The sequence below is a fragment of the Nannobrachium achirus genome, assembly GCF_963921795.1.
Source record: "Nannobrachium achirus genome assembly, chromosome: 23".
NCBI classification, from domain to species: domain Eukaryota; kingdom Metazoa; phylum Chordata; class Actinopteri; order Myctophiformes; family Myctophidae; genus Nannobrachium; species Nannobrachium achirus.
Window position 1 is genome coordinate 8,399,151 of NC_137830.1, and position 15,460 is coordinate 8,414,610.

The 15,460-nt window shown below is 42.0% G+C and overlaps 1 protein-coding gene and 1 long non-coding RNA gene across 2 annotated transcripts in view; one reads left to right on the top strand and one right to left on the bottom strand.

Moving 5' to 3' along the window:
* LOC308308390 overlaps positions 1–15,460 on the top strand; it is a 319,469-nt gene that overhangs the window by 96,637 nt on the left and 207,372 nt on the right. The gene's annotated exons all lie outside the window — the stretch shown is intronic.
* LOC308308422 (uncharacterized protein) lies at positions 10,882–12,990 on the bottom strand (the record flags this gene model as incomplete). Its single annotated transcript, XM_080753839.1, has 3 exons — positions 10,882–11,097; positions 11,148–11,468; positions 12,877–12,990. 3 exons carry the CDS (start codon positions 12,988–12,990, stop codon positions 10,882–10,884), a joined length of 651 nt encoding a protein of 216 aa, XP_080609965.1.

Below are 15,460 nucleotides of genomic sequence, written 5' to 3' on the forward strand. Positions count from 1 at the left end.
AACATACATTAAGCCCTATATACATTTTGGCCATTTTAAAATAGCCGATCTACAAGCTCACAATGCATCTGCTATTAATAGAGTATTTCTATATTGCAGGATTGATACTTTTTTAATTCATTTGAGTACTTTTTCAACCACTGCATATAGCCGCGGCAGACATACAGCACAACAGCAACTTCCAAATATGCGCTTCCCTGCGTTAGGGGCAAAATGTATGAGGGGCAAATATAATTTGTGATACAATCCGTGTGCAGGGATGCGCTCGCCATGAGCACACGTATCAATATGACTTTGTGCACATGCCAGTGGAGAGACGGAGCTCTCTGTCTGTTGACAAAAGACGATCCAAGCTTTACTAGAAACAGTTCATTTTCATTGGATTCGGGAGCTATGACGTCATTGTATGGGACTATACATTACTTTAGGAATAGTCTACGCATTACTAGTTATATGTTATGCCTTAAGCAGTCGTGGTGCAACACCTGTTAGTAACTCCCTTAGTTACAAATTCACTAGTAGTTACTAAGCCTCTAGTAAGGACTTTACACCCTAACTTAGGGCAGAACTTACGTTCTGGTGGTGCAACCTGCCCCAGGCCCATTGCAAGATGCTGTACTCTGTCAGCTACAGTCAATGAAATAGACCAGACAGACAGACAGACAGACAGACAGACAGACAGACAGACAGACAGACAGACAGACAGACAGACAGACCTCTTATGTTCTCCAGGGTCCAACTCCTCTCTCTCCCCTGAGCCACTCATGTTAGAGCAGAGACCTTTAAAGACACATACAGAGAGAGAGAGAGAGAGAGAGAGAGAGAGAGAGAGAGAGAGAGAGAGAGAGAGAGAGAGAGAGAGAGATTGTGTGTCAGTTGGACTCATTCATTACATCAGAGGTTAATTTAGAACAATTTGGTTCCATTTGTACACTCTCAGAGTTACAGACATTTAAGGGTCCATTTGGTTCCTATTCTATCTACACACTCATGGAACCAAATGGACCCTTACAGGTCTACTCCTGCCCAGGGTAGGGAGTCAAACACCTACCCAGACCACACTGCACACACAGAGCAACAATCTGGCCATAACACACGTCTCAATACTAGAAAGAAGTCTGGTTGCCTTTTATGTCCATATAGGGAGATCCCTGATGTCATCAATATTGAGCCCATATCTTGGAATGCCCATATATGGATATGCTGTGTCTCATGTGGTATATGACGTCAAACATCTATGATGTCAGTCATCTCCATATTTGGAAAGTTAGATTTTTACATTTTTTCATTCGAGTCAATGGAGAATATTAATTCACAAATACATTAATATAAATTAAACTATATAACATATCTCTTAGCAAAGAACATGATTCCTGATGTTGGATTTGACACATGGTCCAAGTGTTTGCCCCCAAAACTGCAGGAGTAGCGCGGCAAAATAAAGATTATCTGGAAAGATGGATGGAAAATCAGACAAAAAAAGTACTATGTTAGTGTGGTTGCTCTAACGGCTCATGATTATGTTATTTTAATATCCTTTGAAGTAAACTGTCATAAATACAAACAATCTGTTTGATGGTTGACTATTCAGGGATGTGTTCATTATTATGTGTTCATTATCTACAGCCGCGACCCCCAAAATAATCATATTTTAACTGGGCTGAAACCTAGCATCATTTAAATATTCTCAAACGCCACGATTTCACGACATGAACAACCGGAATCTGTGCAGCCCTTTACTTAGCTGTGAGAGCCTGTGACCACACAAACGCAAGCACGCAGGCACTCACACATGCACTCAGACGCACACGCACACGTACGCGCACGCACACACACACACTAGGGGTTCAGACTTCAAGGACTCTTCCGGTTCTCCACCCGGTCTCTCCTGAGCCACTGCCACCATTTCAGCTCCACTGTAGGATGATGTCACATGGCAACACATGTGACGTGAATACAGCAGATCTACAAGCTGTAGGTGACGCAGGTGGCAACACACTGTGAGCTTGTAGATCTGCTATTTTCAGTACTTGACACTGCCATACAAAGTATAATTTGGGCTTATATGTTTTTCCTCGTTGTCACCTCTACATCTCCACCACATGAGGGCAGTGAAGTGACAATTTAACTTTAAGACCTTTTTAAAAAGACCTTCACTGCATCAAAAGTAATCAACAAACTATGCTATAAAAACTGGTCAGATTGTCAAATAATATAAGAGGCAAACATTTTCAAAATGTCATAATAATGCATCGCATTATCATGATATTACTTTTAAGCCAATTGTTATTATGTTTAACTTGACATGCACATATTAGTGTGGTTTTATTATAGAAATTAAATACATTTCTACTCACTCTCTTCACAAGTTTTAACAGCAAAATGTCCGTCTTCTGTCTGTGTGCGTCTTGTTCATCTGTCTCTCTCTCTCTCTCTCAGTCTCTCCTTACTGTGAAAAAACCCAAAGAACAAAGAACATGAACTTTTCTCTCTCTGCCTGACTTGATGAGGAGGGAGGAGTTGTTTGGAGAGAGAGAGGAGGGGGGAGAGACACAGAGACACAGAGAGAGAGAGAGAGAGAGAGAGAGAGAGAGAGAGAGAGAAAGGTCGTTCCAGGGCACTCTGTTGCATAACGGTTTCATGGACCGGAAACAACAAATCTACAAGCTTACCTTGTGGGGTGTCAATGATGTTCTGTGAACTTGTAGATCTGCTCATTTCAGTATGCGACACTGTGGTACCATGAAGTATACATCTGAGCTTAAAGGAGCAGTTCACCCCCAAAATAAATAAAAAAATGTATTAATTACTCACCCCATGGAGACTTGAGTTCAATAATATTTTTTTGTTTTTGTCGCATTCTGAAGCCAATAATTTGAGGGGACTCTTTGTAGCCCATTGATTCCAGATGGAGACCCAAATGCATTTGGGTCTCCATCCAGAATCAATGGGGGTACATGCATTATAATCAAATTATTGGCTTAGGAATGCGACAAAAACTAAAACAAATATTATTGAAATCAAGTCTCCATGAGTAACCGTTAGAAAAAGAAGCATAGTAAAGGGTTTCTAAATGCACAATTAGGACTCAACGGATATTAGGTTTCCCATAAGGGGACTAATAATTATTAATTAAGTCTTATTAACCATTTATAAATCTAAATAGTATTATAATACATTTATAACTATTAATTAAGAACTTATAAGCACATAACGATTAAGTATCTCATAAATACACTACCCCCTTATTATTGCCTTATTAAGATGTATAAGCACATATTAAGGTTAATAAGTATCTTATAAGTGTTTAATTAGTTGTTAATTCATTATAATTAACTCGTTAATTACGGTTTAATAATGTTTGAATAAGAGTTAATTAATTGTTAATGTGCCTTATTAGCTGTTAATTAATTGTCAATAAGTGCCTTATTAGCTGTTCATTAGCCTTTATTGAGGTACTTCATTATAAAGTGCTACCAAAACTAATTTTTGGGGTGAACTACTCTCTATTATCATGAATCAACACTAAAGTATTTATTGCGACCGTCAGGTCGCAGTTACTATCAAAACCTCGACCAGCTGTCCGTCAGTCTGTCTGTCACACGTCACATGTCACACTTTTGCCCTGCTCATATCTCCGAAACTGTTGCCCCGATCCATGCCAAATCACCCATCAATTCTCACATGGCCCTCTTCTAGCGCCGCCATGATGCCCATTCTTGCAAAACACATTTTTGGACACTGCTCCTACAAAGTTTGCCTAGAATCACGCAAATCGGTACACAGTATGTCTACACTCATCTCATCAACATGGATCTGTCCCATATAGTGCCACCATCAGGCTGATTTTTTTCAAACACATTTGAAGGAACAATCCACCCTAAAACACAACCCACACTGTGCTGTTCCTCTGACAGTTGAGAACTGAGTCATTTCAGTTTTTCAGAGAGAGAGAGAGAGAGAGAGAGAGGGGGGGGGGGGGGGGGGTGCCTGTACCTAAACTCACCTGAAACTTTAGAATCTAGAATCAATTTTAAAATGTACGTATTTATTTATAAATCATTAAATGGGCTGGCTCCAGCCTACCTACAGAACTTGTCGAACCTTACACCCCAGCCAAGGCTTTGAGGTTGGCTGACAAGCATCAGTTGGAAGTTCCCACCAACAAATTTAAAAAGGAGTAGGGTCACCTACTTTTCCTTCACAGCCACAGCCTCTCGGCTTTGGAATAGCCTGCCCATCTACATTAGATTGGCACAGTCGATTTTGACTTTTAAAACACTATTAAAAACCTACCTTTTTTCTTTGCGTTTAATGGCACCTAATTGCTTAAATTCAGCATATCTTTGTATTAGCTGCCTGCTGTTGTTCCCCTTGCTTTGCTGTTTTTGGTTTGAACTGTTTGATTTGATGAATTGCTATGCTTTGCTTTTTTTCCTCTGCTTGTATTGTTTGTGTTTTTTACCTGTACAGCACTTTGGTTCAGCTCGACTGTTGTAAACGTGCTATATAAAAAAAGTTTGATTTGATTTCATTTGATCCTGAAGAGAGAGAGATATATTCTTTTTCCATTTTGGTTCCTGGCCTGCCAAACATGTTCTAACAAGAGAGAATAAAGACACATAAATATCTCTCTGCACCCCACCATGCTTTATGTACACACACACACACACACACACACACACACACACACACACACACACACACACACACACACACACACACATGCACGCGCACGCACGCACGTGCACACGCACACGCACACACACACACACACACACACACACACATTTTATGCGACGTGGCGGTCGCTTATCTCCCGATTAGGGAGTCTTACTGGTAAAAATAATTAGTAAGACGCCTCAGGGCAACAAGCGAGGTCACGCAATGTCTTGGCCATCTGGCCAGTGATGTATATTGGATAAGTTCCATATATGGAGATCCATGTACTGCAGTGCATATGGAGATATGCTGTGAGAGCCCAAACATGCTTACTTAGTTATTCGTTATGTGAAAGTCCTATGACATTCTATGATATCTGACATCATACATACAATCCCTTTTATGCCCATACATGGAGATCCCTGTCTGTAGAAACAGCCACACAGATATGGGCTGTCTTGGCCATACAGTATATGGATTCTTTTGTGGTGGTATGTGGCCGATGTGGACTCCATATATGGGCATTCACATATGAAGTCCTGTTAGATATGGGCTTACTATTGATGACATCAGGGAACTCCATATATGGGCATAAAGGGATTCTGACATTCCCCTGACATCATAGTGATGTCAGAGCGTTTTCACCTTTACAACAAGCTTAAGCATCTGGCATTCGAGGCATGAGCACCACAGCCAAATGTGTGGGTAGCGCCAACCAAAAGTTTGCCAAAATGGCTTGCAATACTGTTCTGCTGGCATTTACTCTCGTTTTGGGCTTCCCTGACACTGAGCTTAAAATTAACAAAGCAACAAAGGTGAACACCAAAAGAACATTATTGCAGGCCTTCCAGGCTATTTTGACCATTTTTGGAGGGGCGGTACCCACACATTTGGCTATGTTGCTCATTCCACGAATGCCCGATGCTTACAAGCTGTACCTTGTTGTAAAGGTGACAAATCAACGATAAAAATGATATAAAACACAATACATTAAAGGGGAGATATAATGGACTGAAGTCAAGTTTCTTTTCTTTTTGCTGATATATAACGTCTAATCAATGTCTAGTCTAAGCTTAGACGTCTAAAAAAGGTTCATTTCTAGACGTTGATTAGACCGATCTTAGACAGACGTCTAATAGCCGACTATTGCTCACTGGGAGATCATGTAGGAGCGCTTAGCACCGCTAAAAACTACTTTAGAAGATGAAATATGTTGATACAAGGTTTCTCTCTGACACACTGATGATGACGTCAACACCAGAGAGACAGAATACACATGCGTGCGCGCGCGCACACACACACACACACACACACACACACACACACACACACACACACACACACACACACACACACACACACACACACACACACAAAATGTTTAGACAAAACAAAGAGATAGACCTAAATGGACAAGGGTCCATTTAGAGTGTACGAATGAAACCAAATGGACCCTTACAGGTCTGTAACTCTGAGTGGAGCAGAACCACTAGTAGTAAAAAGGCCTCCAATCCCCAGCCATGGAGAGAAAGTCGGCAGCAACTATTACATTCTCTTCCCCAGCTAGGCTGGGAACAGAATGTGTACTTATTATATGTTCAGAGACAACACCCCAAAGGTTGCCAAATAGTCGTGCATGTGAGAACACACCATGTGCACGTAACAGCACAATGTCTACCGGTACATACAATGCATACATGTGGTTTATATTTGAACCAGCAGACTGTCTCTACATACAATGCATACATGTGGTTTATATTTGAACCAGCAGACTGTCTCTACATACAATCCATACATGTGGTTGCAGTATAATGCAGACTCTTACCTGCAAGCTTTAATCCTTTAGCTGTGTTGTGTCAAAGGGAGTTCATAGTGACTCCAGAATGAGATGGATTCATTGTGGTTTCAAAATGGTTCAGTTTCTATGCTGTTTCTTCCATCTGGTAGAAGTAGTTCTGGTCCCTCCTCTGAAACTCATGTTTCTGATACTGTTGAAGTCCCTCCTCTGCAGAGATAACTGTTTTTTTTTTCTTTTCTATTTCACAGAAGTTGTCACATGACTTACAGTAAATGTGTGTGTGTGTGTGTGTGTGTGTGTGTGTGTGTGTGTGTGTGTGTGTGTGTGTGTGTGTGTGTGTGTGTGTGTGTGTGTGTGTGGTACATGATAACATCATCATGGTCTCTCTCTCTCTCAGGTGTTTAGGACAGTATAGTTTATACTCCATATCTTACAAATAGACAAAGACAAGACAAAGTCTAAAATGAATAATATCACTTTTCAGACCGACTGAATTCACCGAATGAATGTTTAAATAAACTGCAGGCAGTTAACAGATCTCCAAACCCACACGCCTCCTGCACTAAACAGATACCCACAATCCTCTGGCACTAAACAGGAGAATTCTTGTAATCCAGTGATCATGAAAATATACTTTTCTACCAACAGCAGATTCTATTTTTATATAAAAGCTGTCTCTAAATGGCCTGGTGAACTAAAGCTAATGTCGATGGTAGATGAGCTCAGTAAACATAGAACAGTTGACCCTAAATAACCACAGGAAGCAGCCTCCCATGCTTCCTGTCATTGTCTTCTCTGAGCTGCTAGTCTCGCGTGGCCAGGCTATTGACTCGGCAATTTGCATTCAGAGATTGTGGAATAGTTTTCTGGCTAAAACTCTAAACTTTTAACTTTATCCTTTTCATCATAGCAGTTTATCTGAGCTCCACGAGTGTGCGCGCGCACGTACACACCACACACACACACACACACACACACACACACACACACACACACACACACACACACACACACACACACACACACACAAAACAGGAAACACATTCTTGGCTCTAAGCCTTAAGGGGAATTGTTTCTTCATTTCTGCTCTGCTCTACAATGGTGTCACAAAAAATGTAAAAAAAAAAAAAAAAAAAACGTCTTTTCTCTCTCTGCCTCAATCTGGTCTCTGACGACTGATGAGAAGGGAGGGGTTATTATGAGAGAGACAGACAGACAGACAGACAGACAGACAGACACTCTCCCTCTCAGTTTAAAGAAGAATGGAATTGTACACCATGTAATTGTAGACAATTAGATCCAATATTCCAACACACTATGAGTGTGTTGATTAATTGCCCGCCTTCCCGTGAATGGACAAGGAACTGACCGAGCAACTTTTGTTGGGAGTTGGACTGTTTTTTTTTTCTTCTTTTTTTCTAATTTAGGCATGATCAGATCACACTTGGGGAGGCGGCACGCTGACTACACCAGCGTGCACGCACACACACACACACACACACACACACACACACACACCACACACACACACACACACACACACACACACACACACAGTTGAAGCATGACAGGAAGCATGAGCTTGAGAGAGACCGAGAGAGAGAAAGAGAGCAGGGGAGGGCTCATATTCAAAGTTCTCCTTCAATACACCGCAGCACTTCCACATGTACCGACACGCACAACCCTCAACTTCACCTTGTCAACACAAAATGGCGCCGACATGCAGAGGATAACTTAACCCTTTCAAAACCACATGGACTTGCTTGGTCTCTGAACACAAACAACCTTTGGTCTCCTAAACACCAATAAACCTTTCTGTTGTCATAAATGAACTGATAGCTCCAGACAACACGCTGACCACACCAATGAAGACCATTCTGTCCCTGGACCACACATTGAGAACCACTACTCTATGTGATCAACAGAGTGAACAGAAGCAACAGAAATACTCTCACACAAATGGGGTATTGCTGCCCCCTTGTGGTCACTTTCACTCAATTGCTGGGGTTCAAGTAGTCATGTATGAAGTTATTTAATTGTCTATCTGTCCTATACTGGAAACAGATATTCTCTCAGGTTGTCCTCATGACATACTACTGTATCTTGGGGAGAAGATTTATTCATTTACGTACCATAATATGACTTAAATGTAAGGTTCTATAAAGCAACAATGTTACTTTGAAAAAGTCCTTTATGGGTCCATTTGGTTCCATTTGTAGTTACTGACCTGTAATGGTTCAGTTGGACACTCTCAGAGTTACAGACCTGTAAGGGTCCAAGTTACAGTGGCTGATTTTTTAAACCCGGATGCATGCTGAAAACAGCCGATCTACAAGCGCTGCAGCGTGTTGTGAGCATGCAGCTACAGTACGTGGAAATCAGCCGCTTCAATGCCATCGCGGCCAGCGCCAAAAGTTGACTAAATTAACTGTAGATTGAGTCGACTAAAACCTTATGATATCGAGTCTACTAGTAGACTAAAAGTGAAACATTTCACGAGACTAAAATATCACTGAAACTAAAGACTATGACTAAAAGTAAACCAAAGTTTTGACTGATTGACATGCTTGTTGTTCCTGAACTCAGTTATTTAGAATTAGAATTTAGTTCAGTTTTATTTGAACAGCAAAAGCTTTACAATTATAATGGTTGTATTTCTAACTAAACAGAACAGTTAAAACAAATGTACAAACCAAAAAAAACTTCAGTGACGGAAGTTAAAAACGATAAACTAGTTGAAAAGAAAGAGTCGGCACAGCTCGCCAGCCACTATGCACATCATTTATTTAAATAACCGATATTTCGACTTTAACAGTCTTCCTCAGGGTAAACTAAACTAAAAAACATCCATATGCACAAGACCTGTCAGGAGCAAACATTGGAATATTTGCATCATTTTAATGTTATAAGAATTGAGAACAATATCAAGCTAAATGTGTTTTAAATAACATAAAACAAGTATTATATTATATTTCACTTTCAAAGCGTGCACTGGGTGATCGGGGGCCTTAGGTTTTGCCAGCAGCGAGGGCGACTACCCTGACATGAATTCAAGGCTTCATGGGGGTGTGCAACTGATAGAAAATTTTTTTTTTGGGTGAACTTTAAATTAACAATATTAAGAGTACTCACTAAGCCGGGAATGTCCCATTTCAAGTTTTCAAACTGTATAAGAATCATTCCAAAATCATTTGAAAATAGCAGATCTGCTATTTTCAAATTGCCAAAAGTATCCACCTGTTTCCGCCAGAACTTACTGTAGCATTATTTGCGGGACACTTAATAGCAGGTTAATAGCAGACATACAAGCTCACGTCGCGTCGCAGTTGCAGCCGCTGTGAGCTTGTAGATCACACTCGGCTGCGGTGCCAGAAGCTGCCTGCACCTTCTGCGCAATGCACAATGGGACTTTGGAAAGTTGTGGATATAGAGCTGGATTGGTTAATCGTTAATGCATGAATTTGGTTAATGCATGTGTTGTGTGGGGCAGCATTGGCTCAGGGGTAGAGCAACGGTTGATTCTATGGGAAAGATTACAGATCAATCCCTGAAAATGTTGTAAAAGTAAATATTCTTGAGACTTTCATATATTTCTTGAAACTTTCATATATTCTAGATACATTGCACATTCAGTGAATTATTCCAAATCCTTTTTGTAAAAAATAAAAAAATGATGGCATACAGCTCATGTCCATATTTCAAAATATTACAATATTACACAAGACCACTCAAAACAAAGATTAATAATAGAGAAATGTCAACCTTCTGAAGTCAGAGTTACTTGAAGTCCAGTGGGAAGTTCCCGCAGTCAGTTAGGTATGATTTTCGGTGCTATGGGTGCAAAAGCATCTGCAATGGTTTTTTACACAATATAAACATTTTCTGAGATTGATCTGTAATGGCCGATTTCTTTTTTTGTGTGGCACCAGTAGTCTTGCGTAGCCAGACAACTATTCCACAATCTCCGAATGCTATATAGAGTCTGGAATGGTAGCTCCCGAACGGCGAGTATCGGAAGTAGCCGCTGCTGCAGTGAACTGTAGTCCCACTGGAAACAGAAACACAATAGCTCAGACAAAGTCATTTGAGCAGCCTATTCTTGTTATGAGTGTATAGTTTAAGAAAACGTTTGAAAACATCATGGAGGTAACACCAATAACACCAGAGAAAGACAAAATAACGCCACCAGAAAAGTTGAAAGGAGACTTAACGCTTCCAGTAGGACTTGTTATTGTTACTGCACCAAGGGAGCGGTTGCGTCACATCCGCTTTATCTCGCACTCATCGTTTCTATTTCCGTTTGCCAGACTGTATGCCGGAAGCATTTGCCCAAATCGCAGAGGCAACAGTCTGGCCTCGCGAGACTATGGCACCAGTAAACCACCACGGCCACGGCTATGCCCTCTAGCCATATTACAGCGCTACTTCTTTTTACAGTTAGCTTTCCGCAGGTGCCTTCTCAGATCCCACGACTCCACAAAGCCGCTGCCGCACACGACGCACTGGAATGGCCTCTTGTCGCTGTGACCCAGCATGTGTCTCTTCAGGTACTTCCGTGCGGTGAAGGCCCCGGGGCAGAGCGTACAAGCGAAGGGTCTCTCCCCGCTGTGCGTCCTGATGTGCACCGTGAGGAAGACCTTGCGGACGAAGCCTTTCCCGCAAAGCTCGCAGGAGTACGGCCTCTCGCCCGTGTGCGTCCTGGTGTGCAGCATGAGCTCCCCGGACGTGAGGAAGGCTTTGCCGCACTGCGCGCACAAGTGGTTCCTCTCCCCGCTGTGCGTGAGCACGTGCCTCCGGTGAGACTGGCGCGTGAACGTCTTGCCGCAGACGTGGCACGGGCGGCGGCGCGGCCCGTCCTTGCCGTGCGCGGCGCGCACGTGAGCCTGCAGCGCGGCGGGGAGCCAGAAGCCACGGTCGCAGCGCTCGCAGACGTAGGGCTGCCCGCCTGCCGCCACGCGAGCATGAAGGAGGTCGAGGTGTGTGTCGGCGGCGGCGAGGCGTCCGACACCTGGAAAGACATTACATGGAAAGGTATAAGATCAAAAAAGGACGCTTGTTTTCTTTCTGTTTTTTGTTTAACTCAAATTTTTATCCTACAGTTTTTGTAACCCAGTACCCAAGTGTAATCCTGGGCGCTACTCTTCCTCTGCCAACCTGGGGAGAGCAACAAGCTGAGAGAAACAAACTGAGCTCATGCTTCCTTCGATATATTGACAATTCCTTCGACAAAATAAAACATTTACTAAAATGTCAGGGAAGGACTAGTAGAACTAAGAGGCAAGTTGGTTTGGTGGTGCTTGGGTGTTGCACTCTGAAAATAGCAGATCTACAAGCTCACAACAGGTCACGCTGGAGGACAACAGGACACTTTATGAGATTGTAGATTGGCTATTTTCAGCACAAAACCTTTTTTTGCGTGGAAGCACTCTTTACCAACGATCAGGGAACATACTGGAGATAAATATTCTGTGACTACTTGAAAAGATGAGGAAAAACTAAAAATCACTGGCGGGAGTGAACTATTTATTCATTTAATCTGGCAGTAAGTTAATTCTAAATTAAATGGTCATGTTATGAAGTCATGTAAAGCATACTGTACATGATATTGAACTTTGGAAGCCATCGTTTTCTATAACGCAATATCCTGCTGCCTCCTGCGTTATGTGACATTTAGAGAACACAGGACCCAGGACCGTTGAGTCATTTCCAACAAGTGTTTCTAAACTCCAATTCTTAGAAAAAAACTGCAAACAGAATGTCTTCACAGAAAGTAGCTCATAACATGTCTATGTGGATCTTTATGAAACAGACACTTTGCAGATAGAAAGAGGATAATTCAATCTTCCCAAAGAGCCGCAATATATGTTTATGGGTTGATTGCACCGTGCGTGCATTCCTTAATTCCCATGGCTTTACATGCATTGCGTGCATCGCAAACTGAGACTGAAATGAGAGAGAGACAGAGAGAGGGAGCGGGCGAGCAAGTGAGAGAGAGAGAGGGGGGGGGGGGGGGTGAGCGCAAGGGGAGAGAGTCCTATATTCGTAATAGAGGTGTCTCTATTTTTATTTTCGTAATAGGGGTCCGTCGGAATAGCGGTGTTTCGGAAAATCGGACCGTCCCCCTCCTTTTAGTAGACCTTGTACCAGTTAACTGTACCGTCATGAAACCTTTTCCTATGCAAACTAATAAAGTCTTCAATCAATCAATCAATGGACCCTTTAGGTGACAGTACCGAAGTACAACTGTGAGGTATGTATACTTTACTTGAGTATGTCCAATACTTTACTTCTACGTTTAAGTTTCAAGAAGATGTACTTTTACACAATAGGCCTATTCTTGTTTTTTGTATCTGTATATTCTTACCAGTGTTTATTTGTCATGTAAAATGTCATAATAATAATGGTGACAGCCCTACCTGTATATTGCTATCAGAGTGTCCTGCACAGAGGGCTCCCCCCACAGCGCTAGGAGACTCTCCACCTCCGTCTCTCCACTTCTTGAAGCGGCCGACGCTGCTGCTGCTGCTCATCGTGTCTGTTTCTGTGAAACTCTCTGCTTCCATGGAGCAGCTCAGCTGTTTGTTTTGTTTACCTTTTAACAACAACCCGTGTGCGATCCTCGCGCTCTGTGATGACGTCAGAGAGGCAGCAGTCGCGCTGCAAGTGACGTTTTGGGCAGGGAGTATCTATTCTGCATCTAGCTTGAGGCAAGACAAATTCAGACTAAAGTGAACATTTTTAACTTAAATCTTTGTTTCTGGGGGTCCCTGGAACAAAATATTTTGAGATGGGGGTCCGCGGCAAAATACAAGGACACACAATTTGATATGTATTTGGCCGCGGACCCCCATCTCAAAATATTTTGTTCCAGGGACCCCCAGAAGCAAGTAGCCTATTTGAGTTCAAAATATTCATTCTGAATGTGGGTCTTGCCTTATGCTAGATGCAGAATAGATACACGCCTCCCTCTTTCCCAGGTGTTTCGCCCAGGTGGGCGGGGTTTTGAGGTTAGGTTTAGGCTAAAAAGGAACTTCTGGGAACTCAGATTAGGTTTAGGCATGCATAACATAATATGAGTCCTTCATTTATGACACTTTACAACACATTTAAAACTCAATACTGTCCTTATAATGTACAGTCATTGCTTAAGGCTGTGATTGTTAATAATATTTACATTAATCTGTTCGTTTTCATTTCTGTTTAAGTTAGGGTTTATAATATTCAATACATTGAAATTATATGCTGTATTTACTTTGCATATTTCTAATGTTTCCCCTTATGTTTTACTAATTTTATTTTCCATTCCATCTCCCTTTGAGAACAGTGAGAAAGCACTCATGCGTTCGCTTAATCAAGAGAATATCTACTTTGTTATTGACTTTTCCCTGTCCCAGCAACACTCTCTCGCTGGATCTAGCACCAGTAAGACTCCCTAATCGGGAGATAAAGGACTGTCACGTTGCATACACAAACTTTAGAAGGCAATGGTTGCCAATCAGGAGGGAATATGGGAAATGGGACAGATCCATGTTGATGACATGACTGTTGAGATACTGTGTACCGCTTTGCGTGATTTTAGGCCAAAATCTGTGTGTTTTGCAAGAATCGGCCTCATGGTGGCGCTAGAAGAGGGCCATGTGAGAAATCAGGGATGTAGGTTGTGATTTGCCATCCAAGGAGTGTGTGTGCAACGTTTGGCATCGATAGGGCCAACAACAGTGGCAGAGACAAGGGTAGTGTGACATGACGGACAGACGGACGGACGGACGGACAGCCGGTGGAGCTTTTCATAGTAACGGTCGCAACCAGTAAACACAGGACGTGGGCGAGCTTTCGGTCAGACGCCTACACCCACTTAGGAGACCATTTGCCTCTATAGTGGCTCCAATTGAGAACAGATGTATGCTATATTAAAAATCTTTGCTTTCAGTAAATTTGCTGCTTTTTTCCCTCACAGCACCCCCAGAACAACAGAAAATGAATGGCTTGGCTATGGCAACAGATTTGTTAATGTACAGAAAAAATCAGTAGACTATATTTAGGTGTAACATATGTATATGTGTTGTTCGTGGTGATGTGAGGTTTATTCAGTTCAACACTGATAAATAAAAAGATAAATGGACAGCGCCACACCATTGGCTTCTTCTACAGACCGTAAATTAAGCCTTTTTCAGCGCCATGTTTCTTAGAAATTAAAACGGAAATGAATCAAATGAATACTGGAGGGCGGGTCTTCACTCTGTGGAACCAGTAAAAATCCTAGAAACAGAGACTACTTTATCATATTTTCTTTACTTAAAGACTTTAAACTAGCGAATGAAAACAAAGTGTTAATGAAAGGTTCGCCAAATCCTCATAGACTTAGTAATAGTGACATCTATTGGGCCATTAAAAGGAACAGCAACTTCACCTAGAACCCTGTAGTGCAGGGGTGGGCAACTTTGATGATGGAAAGGGCCACTATATTTTCACATTCACTCCAGAGGGCCACCGCCACAATGCATATACAGTCAAAAATAGCAAAAATAGCAGATCTACAAGCTCAAAACGTGTCGCAGAGCGACGCGGCGCAGAGCGACGCGGCGCAGAGCGATGCGTTTTGAGCGACGCGTTTTGAGCTTGTAGATCTGCTATTTTTGCTATTTTTGAATTGGAATACAGATTTTTTTTTTTTGCTATTTTTTAATTGGAATCCTGAAAAGTAACAATTTTATTTAATTTCAAATGCATTTATATGTTCTTCCTTTGTTAACTTTGTGAACCTAAATACAAATATATTGGACATAAAAAAAGACTAGGACTAGTCATTAAGCTACTAATATAGACTGAAGTAATTAATAGCGAGTCATGGCCGCATTAAGTGAAGGTGGGGGCCGCGTGTGGCCCCCGGGCCGCCAGTTGCCCATGTATGCTGTAGTGCATATGTGATAAGTGGGACAGGTGAGGGAAATGGCAGTCCCACAGTAATCAGTGGGATTGGTACCTGGTGTGTGCAATGGC